Source organism: Carcharodon carcharias, chromosome 15 (assembly GCF_017639515.1).
Source record: "Carcharodon carcharias isolate sCarCar2 chromosome 15, sCarCar2.pri, whole genome shotgun sequence".
In the NCBI taxonomy this organism is placed as follows: domain Eukaryota; kingdom Metazoa; phylum Chordata; class Chondrichthyes; order Lamniformes; family Lamnidae; genus Carcharodon; species Carcharodon carcharias.
In genome coordinates, this window is record NC_054481.1 from 16,273,009 (window position 1) to 16,287,630 (window position 14,622).

The window sequence follows — 14,622 nt, forward strand, 5'->3', positions numbered from 1 at the left end:
ATTATTTTCTTAAACAGGTTTATTTGCCGTCTGATTTTTGCATTTGCTTTAAACTCAATTCCCAAGTCTGTCCACTACAGCATGTCAACTGTGGCTCAGTTGGTAGCATTCCAGCCTCTGAATCACTAGGTTCTGGTTTCCAAGTCCAACTCCAGGGCTTCAATGTATGCTGATACTCCAGTGCAGTACTGTCAGAGGTGCCTTCTTTCAAATGAGACGTTAAGTCTAGACTCCATCTATCTGCCTATTTGGGGAGATGTGAAAAATTCAATTTCAAAGAAGAGCAGGAGAGTTAACCCCATTGCCCTGGCAAATGTTTATCCCTCAATCAACATCAGAAAAAAAGTATTTGGTCATTATGAGAGTTTACTGTATGCAAATTGGCAGCCATGTTTCCTACATTACAGCAGTGACTACACTTCAAAAGTACTTCATTGGCTGGCTGTAAAATGTTTTGAGATGTCCAGTAGTCATGAAACGCACTATATAAATGCAAGGCTTTCTTTTTAAACTCTATAAAAATCATGTTTACAATAGCCAGAGTCTTGGATCTTTTAATAGGAGACTTGTATTCCTTATTTAAACAATTATGGATACACAAATTCCTTTATCAAACTTAAGCAGTTACAGTAAACTTTATTTTGGTAAGATATTATTGAATCATAGTTGATTGTAGCAAAGTTCAGGCATTTACAAACAAAAAAGCTAATCTGGAGTGATTATGAATGCCATTCAAATCCTGAGTGTTTGTTACTCCCATACCTTTTACTCTTTTCACACGTTAAAATGGAATTCACAGTCAAACCTTTTATTCTTCATTTTGCTGTTGAAGTTTGTTTTTCCATTCCTAAAATATATGCCTTAATGGAGCTATTATGATTGCTGAGTTTTATTGCATAGCTTTGCATCATGTGATTGTGGTACAGACAGCAGTTTTAAATTGCACCAATGTTTTATCAGTGGAAATGGACGTGAATCATCATACTTGAATTTATGCAGTAACTTTCAATGTAGAGTAATGCACTTTCACTGCTCACATTCCTACATTAATTATATTAACTTAATAGACCCAGGGTTTATCAAGATGATTTACACCTTAATGATATAAGTATTTCTTAAGGATTGTGTTGTAATACAGGGATTATTTCACTCTGCAAACTAAGTGACAATGAGACAGCACTGCACATTTGATGGGGTGGATTTGAATTGTTGTAAACAATCCTTAATCCACACTCCCCAAACTGAATACAGCTCCCTTACAGCCCCAAAATAATCCCAAGTGTTATTTAACCATCTGTCTGACAGGGGTTTGCCCGACAAGTGCCTGTGCAGTGAGTTTTTGATATTAACTATGCTATTTGAGAAACTGCTGCCAAGAATGAATGGAAAGAGGAAATATCATTTTCTTCACCAGTGAAACACTTTGGCTTACAGCCTCAGAGGATTCACATCACAAAAACTCAGTCAAGTAGGCTGTCACCCAGCATAGTAATTATGGACTTGGATGAGAAAAGAAACTTAAACTCCAGATTAAGACGGTAAAGGTTCAGAGGTAAAAGAAAAATAAAATTAGTCAGAATGGATGCTGAACCTTTGGCAGACTGAGCTACACAGGGTAAATGGAATAGCCTGTTCTTATTCCAAGTTTTCCACATACATATTTCAGTTAAATGACCTCTGTGGAATATACAGAAAGAGCAGGCACCCAAAAGAAAAAAACTCCTGTTATGGGACCTACGTGTGTCAAGTTGCATCATCCAGACTTTCAGTTCTATCAGACTGTGTGCATAGAAACATTCATCTTCTCTAATACAACCAAAGCGAACTTCATGGCGGCAGAGATCAAGTAGTCTGGTATTGTCAAAAGGTCGGATTTTAGAGTATTTCACTGTTGTCTCTCGAAGGATGTGAACGAGGCACCTATTTAAAAGAAAAATCAGGTAATAGGAGCTTGTACAGAAGCCTTGAAATACACTTGGTAATTTTACTGATCAAGTAGACAAAACACAAGATAAAAGTAAATCCACTCAGCCTATAAGCTTCAGTCATGGAGTGTCAGCATTGAGAATTGCAAGCGTTCAAATTAAGTAGACTGATCACAGTTCATACACAGTGATTATCCTGTCATCTTTCACATTTTTCTGTTCTTACTGGAAAAATGTAATGGATTCTAAAATGCACAATGAAGCCAGGCAGCAAACTGATTTGTGGGCCATCTTATAGCAATGTTGTAGGACAGGTGAACTCTACAATTGTCCTAATTTTAGTCAGACTATATATAGAAACAAGGAGCAGAAGTAGGCCATTCAGCCCCTCGAGCCTGCTCTGCCATTTAAGATCATGGCTGATCTGATAGTAACCCAAAATCTGCATCCCACCGACTGCTGATAACCTATCACCCCTTATTTATCAAGGATCAATCCAGCTCTGCCTTAAAAATATTCAAAGACTCTGCTTCCATCACTTTTTCAGGAAGAGCGTTCCAAAGACTCATGGCTCTCTGAGTGAAATTTTTTTTTACCTAATCTCTGTTTTAAATGGGCGAGCCCTTATTTTTGAACAGTGACCCTAAGTTCGAGATTCGCCACAAAAGGAAACATCTTCTCCACATCCACCCTGTCAAGACCCTTCAGGATCTGATATGTTTCAATCAAGTCACAGATTCACACAGTGTAGAAGAGGCCCTTTGGCCCATCAAGTCTGCACTGACATGTGAGAAACACCTGACCTACCTACCTAATCCTATTTACCAGCACTTGGCCCATAGCCTTGAATGTTATGATGTGCCAAGTGCTCATCCAGGTACTTTTTAAAGGATGTGGGCAACCCGCCTACACCACCCCCCGAGGCAGCACATTCCAGACCGTCACCACCCTCTGGGTAAAGAAGTTTTTCCTCACATCCCCACCTAAACCTCCTGCCCCTCACCTTGAACTTGTGTCCCCTTGTGACTGACCCTTCAACTAAGGGGAACAGCTGCTCCTGATCCACCCTGTCCATGCCCCTCATAATCTTATACATTTCAATCAGGTCACCCCTCAGTCTTCTCTGCTCCAACGAAAACAACCCAAGTCTATCCAACCTCTCTTCATAACTTAAATGTTTCATCCCAGGCAACATCCTGGTGAATCTCTTCTGCAACCCCTCCAGTACAATCACATCTTTCCTATAATGTGGCGACCAGAACTGCACACAGTACTCCAGCTGTGGCCTCACCAAGGTTCTATATGACTCCAACATGACCTCTCTACTTTTGTAATCTATGTCTCAATTGATAAAGGCAAATGTCCCACATGCCTTTTTCAGCACCCCACTAATGTGCCCCTCCACCTTCAGAGATCTATGGACTCACACGCCAAGGTCCCTCAGGACTTCCTAGTGTCATGCCGTTCATTGAATGCTTCCTTGTCAAATTACTCCTTCCAAAGTGTATCACCTCACCCTTTTCAGGGTTAAATTCCATCTGCCACTTATCTGCCCATTTGACCATCCCGTCTATTATCTTCCTGTAGTCCAAGACACTCAACCTCACTGTTAACCACCCGGCCAATCTTTGTGTCATCTGCAAACTTACTAATCCTTCCCCCCACATAGTCATCTATGTCATTTATTTAATGATGAATAATAGGGGACCCAGCACAGAAGCCTGTGGTATGCCACTGGACACTGTCTTCCAGTCACTAAAAGCATCCTTCTGTCATCACCCTCTGTCTCCTAAAACTAAGCCAATTTTGAATCCACCTTATCAAATTACCCTGTATCCCATGTGCATTTGCCTTCTTTATAAGTCTCCCACATGGGACCTTGTCAAAGGCTTTACTGAAGTCCATATAAACTACATCAACTGCACTACCCTCACCTACACACCTGGTCACCTCCCCAAAAAATTCAATCAAATTTGTCAGGCATGACCTCCCTCTGACAAAGCCATGCTGACTATTCCTGATCGAACCTTGCCTCTCCAAGTGGAGATAGATTCTCTCCTTCAGAATTTTCTCCAATAGTTTCCCTACCACTGACGTGAGACTCACTGGCCTGTTGTCCCCTGGCTTATCTCCACAACTCTTCTTAAATAGCGGAACCACATTAACTGTTCTCCAGTCCTCTGGCACCTCCCCCGTGGCCAGAGAGGAATTAAAAATTTGGGTCAGAGCCCCTGCAATCTCCTCCCTTGCCTGCCTCAGCAGTCTGGGACACAAATCATCTGGACCTGGTGATTTGTCCACTTTTAAGCCTGCCAACACCTCCAATACCTTGTCACTCCCTATATCAATTTGCTCAAGAACCTCAGTCTCTCTCACCGAGTTCCACACCTTCATCCTCATTCTCTTGGGTGAAGACAGATGTGAAGCATTCGTTCAACACTCTACCGATGTCCTCTGGCTCCACCCGTAGATTGCCCCCTTGGTCCCTAATGGGCCCTACTCTTTCCCTGGTTATCCTCTTCCCATTGATAGAATATCTTGGGATTTTCCCTACTTTTACCAGCCAGAGCTTTCTCATATCCCCTCTTTGCTCTCCTAATTGCTTTCTTAAGCACCACCCTGCACTTTTTGTACTCCACTAATGCCTCTGCTGATTTGCTCCCCCTGTACCTGCTAAAAGACTCTCTTTTTCCTTCTCATTGTATCCTGAATACCTCTGGTCATCCATGGTTCTCTGGGCTTGTTACTCCTTCCTACCACCTTAGAAGGAACATGTTGAGCCTGTACCCTCCCCATTTCCTTTCTGAATGCCCCCCACTCTCTTCTGTAGATTTCCCCAGTCTACCTTGGCCAGATCCTGCCTTATTTTACTAAAATCCGCTCTCCCCCAATCCAAAACATTTTTTTGCAGCTTGTCTATTTCTTTGTCCATAACAAGCTTAAATTGTACCATGTTGTGGTTGCTATCACTAAAATACTCCTCAGCCACCTGTCCGGCTTCATTCCCCAGAATTAGGTTCAGCACTGCGCCGTCCCTTGTTGGACCCTCTACATATTGACCTAAAACGTTCTCCTGTGCACATTTCAAGAAATCCACTCCATGCAAGCCCTTAACACTATGTCTATCCCAATTAATGTTGGGAAAGTTGAAATCACTTAATATAATTACCGTATTGCTATTGTTTTTTCACACCTCCGCAAACTGTGCACATATTTGCTCCTCAATTTCCTGATTATCTGGGGGTCTATAATAAACACCTAATAATGTGATTGCCCCTTTTTTATTCCTAAGCTTTACCCACAAAGCTTCATTCGATGCCCCCTCCAAGATGTCATCTCACCTTACTGCAGTAACTAACTCCTTAACTAATAATGCAACGCCTCCTCCTCTTTTACCCCCTCCCGTCTCGCCTGAAGATTCTATATCCCGGAATGTTGAGCTGCCAATCCTGCCCCTCCCTCAATCACATCTCAGTGATGGCTACTATATCACAATTCCATGTGTCAATCCTCAATCTTAACTCATCCGTTTTACCTGTAATGCTCCTGGCATTAAAGTAGAGGCCATCCAGCCTTGCCTTACTCCCTTGAAACTTAATGCAGTTGTACTCCCTCTGACTTGATTGTTTTATTGTATTATGATGTGTCCCTATTCTGCTAACATTCTGTGTCCCCTCACCTGGCGAATTAGGTAAACTCCTCCCAACAGCACTAGCAAACCCACCCGCAAGGATGTTAGTCCCGCTCTGGTTCAGATGTAGACCATCCTGCTTGTACAGGTCCCACCTTCCCCAGAAATGGTCCCAGTGATCCAGGAATCTAAAATCCTCCCTCCTGCACCAACTCTTCAGCCACGTATTCATCTGCAATATTCTCCTATTTCTGTGCTTGCTAGCATGTGGCACTGGGAGTATCCAGAGATTACAACCCGAGTGGTCCTGCTTTTTAGTCTACTGCCTAACTCCCTGAATTCTTGATGCAAGACCTCATCCCTCTTTCTACCTATGTCATTGGTACCAACATGTACCATGACCTCTGCCTTATCACCCTCCCCCTCCAGGATGCCATGCAGCCGTTCAGTGACATCCTGGATCCAGGCACCAAGAAGGCAACACACTATCCTGGAGTCACGTTGACGGCCACAGTAGCGCCTATCTGTTCCCCTGACTATAGAATCCCCTTTTACTATTGCCCTTCCTCTGCTCCTGTACAGACAAGCTGTTTGTGGTGCCAGAAGCTTGGCTCTCTCTGCACTCCCTGGAGGAACCAGTGCCCTCATCAGCCTTCAAAATGGAATATCGATTTACGAGCAGGACCCCAGGGGACTCCTGAACTACCTGCTTGTTTCTCTTGGACTGCCTGGTGGTCACCCATTCCCTTCCTTCCTCAAGTCCCTTCAGCTGCAGTGTGACCACCTCACTAAACATGCTATCCACGATGCTCTCAAACTCGTGGATACTCCAGTGTCCCCAGCCGCCGTTCCAGCTCCGAAACCTGAGTTTCCAGGAGCTGCAGCTGGACACACTTCCTGCACATATGCTGGTCCCGGGCACTGGAAATGTTCCCAGATTCTCACTTGGAGCACGAGGAGCACACCACGGCCTTAAGCTCTCCTGCCATGACTTATCATTTTAAATTGAATCTTTTAAATCAATTACTCTAGGGCCCTTCTTTCCTGATCCTCATTACTACTGAATATTCAAACTATAAACCACAAAAAGACCTTAAACTATAAGCAATAAAAGTAGTAAATACTTACCCGACCTTACCCACCACTTACCAGTCATTCCCCTCCCTTGTAGTCTCTACTGCTGCAGCAGGGCAAGACCACTCTGAAGGTTTAAGAAGTTGGATAGCAGAGAAAAAATGCAAAGAGCACCCCTTCCCTTCTGCACCAAATTCCCACTGTGCACCAAATTGCCAATACCCACACTCAGTCTGGCCGTGTCTCACTCAGGATGAGGTCTCTCCCCTGCTCGTGTGCAAGCACACTGATCACCTCTTACTCTTCTAAACTCCAGCATATACAAGCCCGGTCTGTCCAATTTTTCCTCATAAGACAACCTACCCATTCCAGTTATTAGTCTGGTAAACCTTATCTGAACCATTTCCTACACATTTATATTTTTCCTTCAATAAGGTGACCAATACTGTGCACAGTACTCCATGGTATGTGGTCTCACCAATGCCCTGTACAACTGAAGCATAAACTCCCTGCTTTTTTATTCAATTTACCTTGCAATAAATGATAACATTCTATTAACTTTCCTAATTACCTGCTGTACTTGCATACTAGCCTTTTGTGATTCATGCACTAGGAGATCCCTCTGCATCTCCGAGGTCTGCAATCTCTCACCATTTAGATAATATGCTTATCTCTTATTCTTCCTGCCAAAATGGAAAATTTCACATTTTCCCACATTAAACTCCACATGCCAGATCTTTGCCCACTCACTTAACCTATTTATATCTGTTTGTAGCCTGCTTATGTCCTCTTCACAACATACTTTCCTACCTATTTTTGTGTCATCAGCAAATTTGGCAACCAGTCCTTCAATCCCTTCAACCAAGTCATTTATATAAATTGCAAACAGTTTAGGCCCCAGCACTGATCCCTTCGACACGCCACTTGTTACATCTTGCCAACCTGAAAAAGGCCCATTAATGCCTGCTCTCTACTTCCTGTTAGCTCGCCAATCTTCTATCCATGCCAATATGTTACCCCTAATACCATGAACTTTTATTTTCCACAATAACCTTTGTTGTGGTGCTTTATCAAATACCTTCTGGAAATCTAAGTACAGTGCACCCACCTTTAAAGGTTCCCTTTTATCACAGCACATATTACTTCCTCAAAGAATTCCAATAAGTTGGTTAAACATGATTTCCCTTTCATAAAACCGTGCTGATTCTGCCTGATGACCTTGAGCATATCAAAGTGTCCTGCTATAATCAGCTGTCCCACAGTCAGACTCTCCAACCAAGTTAACGTAAGCCAAGTCACTATAGAAAATAGTCCATTAAGGAGAAAAGTTTAATTGAAATTCTATGAAATCAGGTTCCTATTTTTGACCTAATATCATTGAGCTGAGAAATCAAGTCTACATAGCTCGTATCTACCCTCATACTGTTCTAACACCGGACAAAAGGGACATGCAGCAACTATTTTTTTCCTGGAAGTCCATAAAACTATACCCAAAATATTAAACACAACAATTGGCAAAAGAGACAGTTATAGCAGCTTACCTTGGAAAAAAAAGCATGATTGAAAGGAGAAGCTGCTGGACAAAAAGTATCAGTGTAAACTGGGGGGTGGGGTAGAATATTATCATGAACTAGAGAGGTGCAGCACAGGTGCAGCATGAACTAGAAGATGAAAGGAAAGATGGTGAAGAGAGTCACCATTAACAGAGGAGCAAGAACCAAGAGGAGAAAAGAGGCATCGTCAATTTGGAAAGGTGACTGGCAAGTGAAAACTGGGAAAGTATGGCAGGAGAGTGCAAGCTTGAACTTGAAGGAGGATACGGTTAGTACAAACTGAAGATGCGGTTACTACCTCCATGTCACCATAGAATTGTATAAACTATTACAGAACAAATTATCAGAAGTAACAACATCCATGCAATTTTTGTCAAAGTTGATTGCTATGCTAATAGAGGAATGCTGGGGGAGTATATCTGCAGTTAAAGTTATTTAAAATTCCACTACAACTTTAGTGCAAATATTTAGAATCATTTTCACTTATGAAATATCTTTTAGTCAATTATGCTGTTTTCTAGTTTGGCATTTAAGAATTTATAGACTGAGTGGATTCAATTTTGATGGGGCTTTTCTCTGCTACCTCAACAGAAATGCAGATGATGATTTGAAAACTGGTTCTAGCTTGTAAGGCAAATAGTTGCCTATAAATCCCACTGCTTAATTATTAAAATTAGTTACACAGGCATTGTTATTCACTTTCCACCATGTATCCCAAAACAGCAAAGCATTTAACGCATTACCAATTAACTCCAAATAAAAAGGAATAAATAGATTTTGGCAACATACGAGGTTGAAAGTCATGGGAATAATTATAATGAAATATTCCATGGATAAAAGAACAAATCAGTCCTCAACAGCAAACACAGAGTACATCCAAAAGCTTGAAAGTCCAAAAATATGGGTTTGTTCCAGCTCTATCAATGATGTTCCACGGCTTTAGTACTGAATGTACTTACTTGTTCTGCTCAAATAAATGCTTGGCATCCGAATTGGAACAGTAGGCTTGGTTATCCTTATTGTTTTTGTGTATCATTCTGGGCTTGTTATCAAAACATATCTGAAATGAATTGACACATGATAGATGGTTCCGTAATTGACACTAGCCTTGCAACTCACCTTAGTGCACATTTACCAACTAAACCTTAAATATTTAGCTAAACAAAAATAGAATAAAATTTTAACAATCCCTTTTGTCATTTTGGTTTTTTTTAAAAATGGTAATCTGATTGTGACTGAGTTTAATTGTGCTTCGAAATTTATGAATTCAAGGAACAGCTATTCAGAAACTTGTAGTAATTCTGCAACTTGCAATACTTCTCAATTTAAGTCCCTAAATTTACCTTAACTAAATCAATAGCATTTGGAATTTGCCAGTCTGCATTGCTCAGTGGCACACCACAGAAATTCAATCAGGAAGAAACGTTACCCCTATGCTGCCCAAGTCCTGGAGCAGGTCTTGAACTGGGGCCCTTCCTGACCAGAGGACAGTGCGCTACTGAGCGAGTCACTCAGGCGCTTTTGTGGATCTCCACTTCGACTGATGGAGAGGCTATGTGCTCCATTGATCCCTTGAGCAATGCCATCAGGAGCTCCTTGTTCTTGGTAGGACCAGGCAAGGGCAGGGTGAGGTACCAGACAAAGTGCAGTCCAAGAAGTCCTTAACAACAAAACAGCCGAAGGAACACTGTGCATCTCACTGACTGTAAACGCAAAAGCTACTACAGTGGCAAGGTGATCCTGATCATTGTGGTTCAACACATCACTGAAATCTGACCAACCCATCAAAGTCATGTGGACAACGGCAGCGACCCAAGATCCCCATGTTAAACAAAGTAACATGCAACCAGGGTTCATCTGCCAAATCCTGTGGTGCTAGAGAATTGGCGAAGGGGGCAGGATTGTGAATCTGGGGGTTCTTACTCAAGATTCTGCACACAAACAACAGATGCATGAAGGTCTTTGGACACCTGTGTTGGCAGTCACATGAAGACCCATGGCAGAAACTTAAGACCCTGAATAGACATCATCCTCGAACCGAAGGACAGCCATCGATGACAGCATCAGAGTACCTCAATGAGTGAAGATATTCAGGAATCATATTTGACTTTTCCATTTATCCCTTCCCCAAGAAAAAGGCAACTAAGATCAGTGAAATTTATTATTTACTTCACCATCTTCAATTTTCATAGGTGTTTGAGGAGAATCCATGACGTACCTTCAGCTATAGTAATCTCACTAATCCTAGTTGCTGATCATGTATGTCGGCTATCAAACCCAATGGAGACTTAGGAGTGCAGAAGAACTTTCAGGAAAAGACGTGAACTATTCGCCAATTAACTACACAGCTTAGTTGCTTCAAAGCTTATTTCTCAAATGTGCACCAGTCACTTTCAAAAACACTGCTGGAAGAGTCCAACAGTAAGTACCAGGGGAATTGCACTGCAATAGTTTTATCTCCACAATGGAAAACTAAAGAAATACAAATAAAGGTACTAGGTAGCAAAGGAAACAAAAGAAAAAGCAACAATAAAATCAACAGTTTCCACAATCATCAAAGATTCACAAAAGGCCTCCCAAGTCAGAAAATCAGATGTCTTCTCACTGGTTTCCTTTCACAAAAAATGCTTTTTGAGGAAATAATATTTCTTTACAACCACGTTCCCCCCGCCCCCACCAAAATGTTGGTTCCTTCTATTCCTTCCTTCTAACTTACCTCACAGAGAAACATAAATATGCCATGATGTTCTTGTAGAATTTTGGCTACAGTTAAATTAACCTTCCTGATACTTCCGAAAGGTTCAAACAACAGCTCACGATTAAATGCTCCTTTGCGTTCTAGAGACCATACATCTATCTCTTCTTGGCAATATGCAAATGTGCAGTGACCAGGGTATGTACATTCTTCTCCAGCAGCAACATCTAAAAATGAAACCAAGTATTATAATCTTCCAAGTACATATTTTTGATCTATAAATGTAAACCATAGGCTTTTTTGCAGCCCAAATAACTTAAACCCCATACCGAGCAAAATATAAGTAGCACTTATGTTTTAATGGAGGTACAGGAAAGTGAATATAGTCAACTTTAACATAATTCACAACAGAATGTATTTCCCATGGCCTCATTTACTGGCTAAAATAGCTAGATTTCATCTGGGCTCAAAGCAACAGATTATATCTAGTGTTGCCAGGAATTGGCTCACTGCTGGTTTAATATAAGATATTACACTGGCTAAAACAATGATAAAAGATTAAGATTCTTCATGGCAGTGATCAACTAAGTTGACTTAATTGACCATATAGACTTAGGAGTGCAGAAGAGATCTTAGGAAAAGACGTGAACTTTGCCAATTATCTACACCTCAGTTGCTCAGTTGTTTCAAAGCTTATTTCTCAAACATGCACTAATCACATTCAAAAACACTGCTGGAAGAGTCCAACAGTTAAGTGCCAGGGGGATTGCGCTGCAATACTTTTATCTCCACAATGGAAAACTAAAGAAATACAAATAAAGGTACTAGGTAGCAAAGGAAACAAAAGAAAAGGAACATATTTTCTCAGCAGTAAAGGTGCAAAATTAACTTCAAACTATTCTGTTTGGGTGAAAACTGCAAACATGTTGCTTTTCCTCAAAGAGGTCAAAATCAAACAACTTCACACAGTTTATTGTTGTGGTAGGGTCATATCACTTTAAACTGGATTTTTCTTTTTAAAATATGGAAGGACATGGCATTATTTGGACATTGGAGGCTGCCCGAGATTATTTTTTGACAAGAGTCGTAAGTTCACCTTGGAACTGTCAACAAACAGGCCTTTCCCAAGAAATCACCTGAGCTATATATATACTACTTGAGGAGTTATTTGTTCGTTTTGAACTGCAAAGCACGTTAATTAATGAAAAGTTGGAAGACAAAAAAGCAATCACATGGCAGTGACAAACCTCGAGTTTGAACCTGTGCTTTTGCTTTGTCTTGTCGGGGAAAGGCTGAAAGCAGGAGGCTACCCTGACTAGCTCTCTCTCTCTATTTTGTGAAACCGTATGCGGTTCTCGACCTGTAGCCAGATAACCTTCATCTCAGTGTAGTTTGTCTGCATAAATTTTGGACTTGCTAGCTGAGACAGGAAGAATTGGTTCAGCTATACTCTCCACACGCTGAGGCATCATTGGTGAACCTCCCAACAGCTAATGGGCAGAGCCCAGGCACGTCTTCACCCGAGGGAACTTCAGAACAACAGCATCAAATCTCCGTGAACTTTTAAATGATTCCCCCCCACCCCGCCCCAAGAAAGTTTGTTCCCATCCGTGTGACTCTGCAGAGACTACCTGTGTGTCTTTTTTTTGTCTATTAGAATGTGTAAACCAGTTCTTGAAATTTGTTTAAAAGGAGTTTTGCCTTATAATAAATCAATCATTGAGTTTTTTGAAACAGTCTCTTTTCTCCTGGGCGCTGGAAGTATAGGTAAACAATTGGCCATTTCGGTGAGAAAATTAAACATTTTAATTAATGGTACGGCCTGTGGAGCATTGGGGCTTGATAATTCACACACTCTTCCCATCCTGGTTATAACAGTTAATTGTTCTAAAACTCAACAAAAAGAACCCAATATCAATTTACCAATTTTGAACTGGTCAACTGTAATGGCTATCCAGTGAAGCATGCCAGAAAAGGCACCTGCGTGGATTTTGGACAAGGACCAGTACTTGTACTTATTTACACAGGCCGTACCATACATTGAGATGTATTTCATGGGTGTGAAGAAAAACAGACACACAGGCAAAAAAGTGGAAAAGTTGTGACCAAAAGGTTAGCCAAAAAGGTGGGTTTTAAGGAGGGTTGATAGGGAGGTGGTGGTGTTCAGGAAGGGAATTCCAGCGAGTGGTACCTAGGCACTTGATGGCATGGTTACCAAACGGGTAGGATCACAAAACAATGGAATTATATGAGAAAACCTTTGTCATTCCCATTTCTCTACAAATAATACATGAACAGAGTAAAATATTTTTGCCCTAATTGGCAAGATGCAGAGAATACCCATCACTTCCTTGCACTTAGTATAGTTCAAAATCATCAAGATCGCTCGAATGCTTAAGGTTGGCCAAGTCAAATCAATGTCATGGGATATATCCTCTCAAAGATGTAAGCAGTCTATTGGCTTTCCATATGATCAAAAGCAGGTGGTGCTAAGTCCAGAACTTAGCAAAATACAAAAGCTGGTGTAGTTGACTGTAAGAACTAAAAAATCTGTAAAGGGCACAGGCAACTAAGCCTGCAATATTTGCTTTCTGAGTGTATCTTCCTTTACCTGGAATCTTTATCCTTTATATTCAGGCAGCACCACCTGCTGAATCAGCTGCTACAACACAAATTAAGCAAAGGAAAACATCTATATACCTCACCACAAATTCTCCAGGTTTACTGCGCTCATCATCCACCATGTGCAATATCATCAGCATCCCCTTTGTTACAGTACACTAACAGACTATGATCATTATTAGGTCCCACATGAATTATAATGTATTCAAGCAATGTGCTAATTATAACTAATTATTACTATTTGGTACAATAAACTGTTCAACAGCTGCAGAGTGAAAAATCTTGCGAGGTTGGTATCAAATCTACAAAGAATAACACTGATGAACTCTTCCAATTGCTGGGCAGTGAGATACATCAAGTAATTGACTTTGTTCCTGATGATTTTTTTTCATGCTTCTGCAGTTCCTATTTTGATGTTCTTTGGCTGGGAAAGTTTAATCAGCTGGAAAATATTCCACATCATGTAGGAAAGCATTTAAACTGGCAGAAGTCAACTCATCCCATCACAACTGAACTATCTGTGCATGTTCACATTGTATTGAAGGTAGCCAGAGATCCAGAGTTGAGACACACTTGCATTAGTTGCTGAAGGGAGTCATAGAAACCTGGAAACCAGGAGCAGGAATAGGCCGTTTGGCCCTTCGAGTATGCTCCACCATTCAATATGATTACGGCTGATCCTCTATCTTAACACCACATTCCCGCTTTCTCTCCATACCCCTTGATATCCAAAAAATTATTAATTTCTTTCTTGAATATACTCAGTGACCATGCCTCCACAGCCTCCTGTGGGAGAGAATTCCACAGGTTGACCACCCTCTGAATGAAGAAATATTTCCTCATCTCAGTCCTAAATGGCCTGCCCCATATCCTGACACCGTGGCCCCTGGTTCTAGACTCCCCAACCAGGGAAAACATGCTCCCTGCATCTAGTCTGTCGAGCCCTGTTAGAATGTTAGCTGCTGTTAAGAGTCGGACAGCATCAGTGAATAAAGCAAAATACACAAGTCTATTTTTGGCATTGTACAGGTGCAATGACCAGCTCCAACAAGAGGGAGCATAACTACCTCTCCTATGACATTTAACTGTATTACAATCGCCAGGTTATACATCATCAACATC

General features: G+C 41.3%; 1 protein-coding gene across 5 annotated transcripts in view; it reads right to left on the reverse strand.

Annotated features, from left to right (window-relative positions):
* zc3h7a (zinc finger CCCH-type containing 7A) overlaps positions 1-14,622 on the reverse strand; it is a 113,002-nt gene that overhangs the window by 14,622 nt on the left and 83,758 nt on the right. For all 5 annotated transcript variants that reach the window (XM_041206879.1, XM_041206878.1, XM_041206880.1 and 2 more), the window contains 3 exons: positions 10,900-11,105; positions 9,143-9,243; positions 1,739-1,920 (listed from right to left, as the gene is read on the reverse strand). In XM_041206879.1, the coding sequence (XP_041062813.1) occupies positions 1,739-1,920; positions 9,143-9,243; positions 10,900-11,105 (489 nt within the window). The remainder of the gene's footprint in view (positions 1-1,738; positions 1,921-9,142; positions 9,244-10,899; positions 11,106-14,622) is intronic.